This window comes from Protobothrops mucrosquamatus, unplaced genomic scaffold, assembly GCF_001527695.2.
Source record: "Protobothrops mucrosquamatus isolate PMUCROS unplaced genomic scaffold, P.Mucros_1.0 scaffold1988, whole genome shotgun sequence".
In the NCBI taxonomy this organism is placed as follows: Eukaryota; Metazoa; Chordata; class Lepidosauria; order Squamata; family Viperidae; genus Protobothrops; species Protobothrops mucrosquamatus.
This window is the reverse complement of record NW_015388104.1, coordinates 156,804-163,764: the sequence shown is the minus strand read 5'-3', so window position 1 is coordinate 163,764 and position 6,961 is coordinate 156,804. Positions and strand designations below refer to the sequence as shown.

Below are 6,961 nucleotides of genomic sequence, written 5' to 3'. Positions count from 1 at the left end.
TTCGCTCTCCCGAGATAAAGGGAGAGCTTTTGGGACTCTACTCCTATCCAGGAGTACTCACCTCGACCCCTTCTCCCGGGGCACAAGGTTCCAAGCCGCTGAACAGCTGCTGACCGCTGTTCATGCTGGCTCTGACGCCTTCCCAAGCGGACGGCTCCGAAAAGAGCCGCCATCGGCGCGCCGTCCCACCGGAAGTCGTGGTATGTAGTTCTTGATGCAGAATGGCATTAATTATTGTTGCAAGGATTCAAGTTAGAAAATATCTGAAATTCTACTGTGCACTTTACAGTATTTAACCAAGTAACTTTGCAAACATGATATCTATCCATTCGTTATGAATTAGTATTTCACAAAGTAAAATTTACTATATAAATGAAAAACATTTCACTTAAAACACTAAATCAAGTTAAAGTGCAAATCTAATTCCTGCCTGTTGTAGCAAATACAGGTGGTCCTTGCTTAACAACCACTTGTTCAACAATTGTTTGAACATACAACGCTGCTGAACGAGTGATACTGTCAGGGCCCACTTCAAAACCTCATCCCAAGAAAGCAGGACTCGTGGAAGCAGTTTCTTCCAAAAGGAACTTTTATTAGGAGAAGCTGATAGCAGGCATGATAGGCAGGATCTGCGGGTTTCCCGCTCAGATCAATAGGTTAAAAGAGTCCCAAGCAAACCCCACCCCAATAGTTCATCCCGTCAGTTTGAATGGACCAATCCTCAGGTGTTAAGTTCGGTGTGGGAAAGGAGCTGATAACACAGGCCTTTCCCAGGCTCGCATTGATGTTGTTGGGTCTTCACACCTTCCCTTCCGAAACGAGAGATAAACCAGATGGCCGGAGGCACATTCCTTTCTCACCACAAGGTAACATCAAGGGAGAGACAGTTCAAAGAGCAAGTATGCAGCAATAGCGGAAAAGATACATTGTGAAAGAAAGAAAGAAAGAGACCCCGCGGCGTCTTCCCCCCTCCCCTTCAGGAGAATGGCAGAACCCGTAGTAAGGAATAGAAGAAAATAGAATAGACACCCCCCCAGTAATATATGCGTTCTGACTTCCCGTAGTCATGTTAGTGCCATTTGTGACCTTCTTTGCTGCCTTCCTACAAGTAAAGTCATTAGGGAAGCCAGCAGGAGCTCACAAATGGTGACCATGTGGTGTCCTTGCTTAATGAACCACTAAAGAACCAACAGCTGTCTTCAAAAGAGTGACCTTTGTCTTTCAAATGCAGATGGACTGCTGAATCTTGTCCTGATGGGTTTGCTCTCCTATGTTGTGCCATGCGTTTGTGAAGTGGTTATTTTGTTGTATAGCTCTGTACATATCTCACTGCATTGTACTTTGTTGAAGCACCTTTTGATTTTATGACAGCAATCAGCGTTTTGGGGTAGGAGCCTATCAATATGGCACATCTTGCCTTGGGAATCTTTGCCCATTCTTCCTTGCAAAAGTACTCCAAATCTGTCAGATTGCAAAGGCATCTCCTGTGCACAGCCCTCTTCAGGTCACCCCACAGATTTTCAATTGGATTCAGGTCCAAGCTCTGGCTGGGCCATTCCAAAACTTTGATCATCTTCTGGTGAAGCCATGCTTTTGTTGATTTGGACGTATGCTTTGGGTCCTTGTCATGCTGAAAGGTGAAATTCCTCTTCATCTTCAGCAGTTCATAATTTCCTCCATCTTGACTAAAGCCCCAGTTCCAGCTGAAGAAAAGCAGCTCCAAAGCATAATGCTGCCACAGTGGGTATGGTGTACTTTTGGTGATGTGCAGTGTTGCTTTTGCACCACTTTTTTGAATTATGGCCAAAAAGTTCCACCTTGGTTTCATCAGACCATAACATGTTTTCCCACATGCTTTTGTCAGAGTTGATGTAAGTTTTTGCAAAATGTAAACAGGCTTGGATGTTTTTCTTTGTAAGAAAAGGCTTTTGTTTTACCATCCTACCCCACAGCCTAGACTTATGAATTGTACAGCTTATGTTATATTAAAGGTAGAAAGAGAAAGAATCCTGAAGTGAGTTATCTTGGTCTGTTTTTTTTTACATCTCAAACACCTGGCATTTTAATGGGTGTGTAGACTTTTTATATCCACTGTATTTGAACATAATTGGGCTGATTTTTCCTGTGAAAGGTTTTTAAGTGGAAAAATCACACCCTTAAGTTTCTTTAAAGTCAAAAACATCCATTTTGTCCTTTAATCCTCCCCCCCCCCCATGGAAGATAGGAATTCTAAAGTATAGGCTCTGCCCATTGGTGTTACTGTTATTAGGTGCATCCCTTGCAGCTCCCAGATAAGGTAGAAGAAAGTGACTAACCAGCCAAAAGAGGTAACCCTTTCTTTGTAAGTTAGAAAACTTATCTGATAATTACATTGTGTGAGAGCAGCTAAGTAAATGCAAATGTTTATCTGGTGAGGAAGAATGTTAATGTTGTGAATTGGTCAGGCATTCTTGCCTACAAATATTAAGTCATTCATTAAAATTGTTTTGCTGCCCATCTCGCTGCAAGGCGACTCTTATGTTTTCTGTACAGGAAGGTGTCCGTATGGAGGAAATAGTTGAGGGCTGCACTGGAGCCCTTCATATCCTGGCTAGAGATGTCCACAATCGGATTGTAATTAGGGGTCTAAATACTATTCCACTCTTTGTGCAGGTAGGTGAAGTATTTTGAAAAATACTTAAATAATTTATGATCTAATGAAAATACAGTATGCTGCATGTGTTTTTTAAAAACCTGATCTGAGTTCAGAGTTTGGTATCCAGTACAAATTGCTGTTCCTGTAAAACAGCTTGAAATTTTTCTTGAAAACTCCAATGGAAATAGGTTCTCAGTTTCCTAAGGAATTTGGGTTTTACATTATTTTCTCTCAATGGCAGCTATAAACATTGTCTTTTTGTTGCCTGATAATAGCCACAGTCCCAGTTACTAACAGTTTGTGTTTTAAAAACATCCCAGAATGTTGTTGTTCTTTCCCTTCCTACTGTTAGCTGCTATATTCCCCTATTGAGAACATCCAGAGAGTAGCTGCAGGTGTACTATGTGAACTGGCTCAAGACAAAGAAGCAGCTGAGTCAGTTGAAGCAGAGGGAGCTACAGCACCATTAACAGAACTACTTCATTCTAGAAATGAGGGTGTGGGTAAGTGAAATGGGGGGGGGGGGGTTGGCCTTGCTTTGAGTTTAAGTTCCTCTGCTAAAATTATTTTCTTCTTGGATAGCAACATATGCAGCTGCAGTATTGTTTAGAATGTCTGAAGATAAACCACAAGATTATAAGAAACGGCTGTCAGTGGAATTGACCAGTTCTCTCTTCAGGACTGAACCAATGGCTTGGAATGAGGTGGGATTTAGACTGCTAAATTTTTTCCATCTAAGTTTCTTCCTATCGTTACATACAAATAGCTTATGTATAATATATGGTTTTTCAAATTGTGGACCTGCAAACTAATTTATAAAACATGGAGAGACATTTTGCAATTAACTTCGCAGCTTAGATGCCATTTTGCATATACCTTACAGAGTGCCGATTTGGGACTTGACATTGGTGCCCAAGGAGAACCTCTTAGTTATCGGCCAGATGGTATGTATCAATTACACTTTTCATGAAAATCATTACATTTTATTAATTTGACTTATTCAAAACATTAAATGTGAGCTAGCTGCTCCCATTATAATAGACTTAGTTATTTCCACTGTTTGGTAGAACAATGATATATGATGCGCTGACTTGCAACAGCAGTTCCCGTTGCAGTTAAGTGCAATGTCACAGTACTGCAACTTGTGACATCCTGCTGGCTTCCCCATTGACATTGCTTGTGGGAAGTTGATAGTGAAGGTTACAAATGGCAATCACATGACTGCAGAATGCTGAAGCCTTCATAATTGTATGCTGGTTGCCAAGTACCTGAGTCCTGATCATATGATTGTGGAGATGCTGTGCTGTCTGCAACTTCAAGGACCTTCTGTAAGTCTCCTTCAGCATCATCATAACATTGAACAGTCACTGCACAAATCACAAAGCAAGGACTGCCCTTACAACATATGTTGAAGCCTTAGTGAGTAGTTCATGAAAGCAATACTGAAAACTGCTTGTGTTCTAACATGTGAAGAGTACATAAGGTTACCTTTATATAAGCATATTTTTAGACATGTTGGTTGTAAAAAAAGTGAACAAGCCATAAGCCTTTCTGGTTGCATATTTAAAAGTCTGTGCTTAAGGTTTATTCACTGTGATAGTATATGTGTTCTAGGGTTTCAGCAGTATACAGACGAATGGCTTGGCTGAAATGTGCTAATGCTTCTGATACCGTGTTTCCCCGAAAATAAGACCCAACCAGAAAATGAGCCCTAGCATGATTTTTAGCATGCGCCTAATATAAGCCCTACCCCCAAAATAATCCCCTGTTAAGAGCCTGGGGGGGGTGGAGCTGCCCCACGTGCCCCGCACCTGTGCACCTCAGGGCCCCTGCAGCCAGGCCACTGCCCGCTCGGTGACTTCCCTCCACCCATTCAATGACCCAGCTGCCTACCTGCCTGCCTCTTCCCTTTCACTCCCCTCCCGAGCTGGACTGCCATGCTACGGAGGATGGGCGGGGGAAGCTCGGTCCCCTTACCCGGTCCCCCTCCGCCATTTCGGAACCACAGGGGAATGACGGTGAAAGGCCTCCGCTGCTGCTGCGTATCAGCTGTGTCCGCCACTGAAGGGGCTTTCTTCGGTCCCTGCCCTCACCCCGCAGATAAGTTGCCTGGTGGCAGCCGCCGCCTCTGCCTGCCACTTTGGTCCTGCGGCACTGCCTCATGCTGCCTGCTCCCCATTCGCCAGGGACCGGAGCGGCAGGTGGAGGAGACAACCCCTGAAAATAAGCCTTTTTGGTCTTTTGGACCAAAAATAAATATAAGACCCGGTCTTATTTTCGAGGAAACACTGTAGTAGTATGCTTTATCCATGTAATCTGGGCTAGAAAATTACTTCAGTGTGGCAAGTTTATGAATGTCACACTCTGATATCTGGAACTTCTGTTACATCTAACATATTAACATGCTTTTCCCTCCTCCTCTCTGCCACCCTTCACTTTCTTAGATCCTGGCTACCGTTCTTTTCACTCTGGAGGATATAGGCAGGATGCCTTAGATATGGATCCAATGATGGAACATGAAATGGGTGGCCATCACCCTGGTGCTGACTACCCAGTTGATGGGCTACCAGATCTAGGACATGCTCAGGACCTTATGGATGGGCTCCCTCCAGGTGACAGTAATCAGTTGGCCTGGTTCGATACTGACCTGTAAATCGTCCTTTAGGTAAGAAGCTCTACCTACAACCTGAGAACTTGGCTGGCAGGGAGAAAAGTGCTTTGGCTTGGTCCACGTTGGTCAGAAATAGGAATATCAGACTTGTGATATGATTTGTAAAAGTGATTAACGTGAGTGTGTTATGCTGCAAGCTTGGTACAGTTCTTAACATGAGTAGCCATAATCATTGTCCTTTTTTTTCCTTTTACACAGCTGTATTGTCTGACTTTGCATTGTGATTGGCCTGTAGAGTTGCTGAGAGCGCTCGAGGGGTGGGCTGGTATCTCAGAAAGTGCCTGACACAATAACCAAGCTGAGTTTCCTATGAGAACAACTGAAGTAAACTTTTTGTTTTGGTCCTTTTGGTCGAGGAGTAACAAATGGATTTGAGGAGTGACTCATGGAATAGAAGAATGCACAAGAATGAATCACAAGATGGAATTTATCAAACTCTAGCCTTGCTTGTTTAAAACTATTTTTAATTTTAAATAACTAATGGTACTGACCTTGCTTGCTTTCAGAGTAGTTTTCTCTTTTGCAGTAATTGTAGCATTAGGTCTCTGTGTTTAAGTTATAGTGAACATGCTACAGCAATTTCTGATTTTTAAGGATTGAGTAATGCTGTAGAGCACTACTTCATAATCACTCTGATAATATTTGGTAAAGTGTAACATTGTGTATTCCTTTTGTATAAAAAAGACAAATAGAAATGGTCCAATTAGTTTCCTTGTTAATATGCTTAAAATAAGCAGGTGGATCTATTTCATGTTTTTGATCAAAAACTTTATCTGGAGATGCCTGGATAGAGGACAGTAAAAAAAATCTGTTGTATGGAACCTTGTATTGGACAGTTTACTAGTTGCCTTTTATCCAAAATTATTGTAGCCTGCTGTGATACAGGTGCTTCATGACAACAGTAATACAGATGGTTCAGAATTAAAGTACACTATTAATTCATTTTGTTGTGTGAAAAAGTTATTTCATGTGGATTGCGATGTGATGAAGTGCAAATTAATCTCTTGTGCCCTAATGATATTGTGATATTAGGGTGATCCTCTGTTGTCAGATACCATTCAAGGAATATTTCACATGTGCAGATTAATTCCATTCACTCAAAACCTAGGCTCAGTTTTCTCACTAGAACATAGCTTTGAGTAAATATTTAAAAATGATAGGTCTGTGCAGTTCTTCACTGCTACAATTTGATGTGTCAAATCAGGTCAAGTAATTCAGATAGGATTGGAGGGGTGTCATTGGGATTGATCCAATGGATTGATATGCACAGGCTTAGATTGCAGCCTTCCATTTATTTGATGTTTCTGCCTTCTTGTAAATACAACCAAGCAAACACATGTGCACAGTACAGATAAAGGAGAATATTAGTAGCTCAGGGTTGTAATGAGGGGTTTCCAACCAACCAAGCTCACAGAGCACCAAGTACCCCTCACGTATGCACAGTATGATGCATGAAAATCCTTAAAAGAAACACTTTGGCATGAAATGTCTTTACTACTTGTATACAAATAAGCAGCATTGTGCCAAGGAGATTTTCATGGATAAATGGGAAATAACACTGTAATAGAAAGATACTGATCTTTTACAGGGAATAAGGGGATTGAGATTTCCTGTCACTAAGGCTGGATGAAGCAATGCTTGTCTCTTTAAATGCT

At 41.8% G+C, this 6,961-nt stretch overlaps 1 protein-coding gene across 2 annotated transcripts in view; it reads left to right on the top strand.

The window, feature by feature from the left end:
- LOC107294550 (catenin beta-1-like) overlaps positions 1-6,248 on the top strand; it is a 19,349-nt gene extending 13,101 nt beyond the window's left edge. The window contains exons 11-16 of one of the 2 annotated variants that reach the window (XM_015823786.1): positions 2,533-2,652; positions 2,988-3,138; positions 3,218-3,339; positions 3,519-3,579; positions 5,080-5,300; positions 5,505-6,248. In XM_015823786.1, coding sequence (XP_015679272.1) covers positions 2,533-2,652; positions 2,988-3,138; positions 3,218-3,339; positions 3,519-3,579; positions 5,080-5,288 — 663 coding nt within the window. In that variant the 3' untranslated portion in view covers positions 5,289-5,300; positions 5,505-6,248. Of the gene's footprint in view, positions 1-2,508; positions 2,653-2,987; positions 3,139-3,217; positions 3,340-3,518; positions 3,580-5,079; positions 5,301-5,504 lie in introns of both variants that reach the window. The other variant, XM_015823785.1, reaches the window with a different exon arrangement.
- Positions 6,249-6,961: the final 713 nt, after the last annotated feature.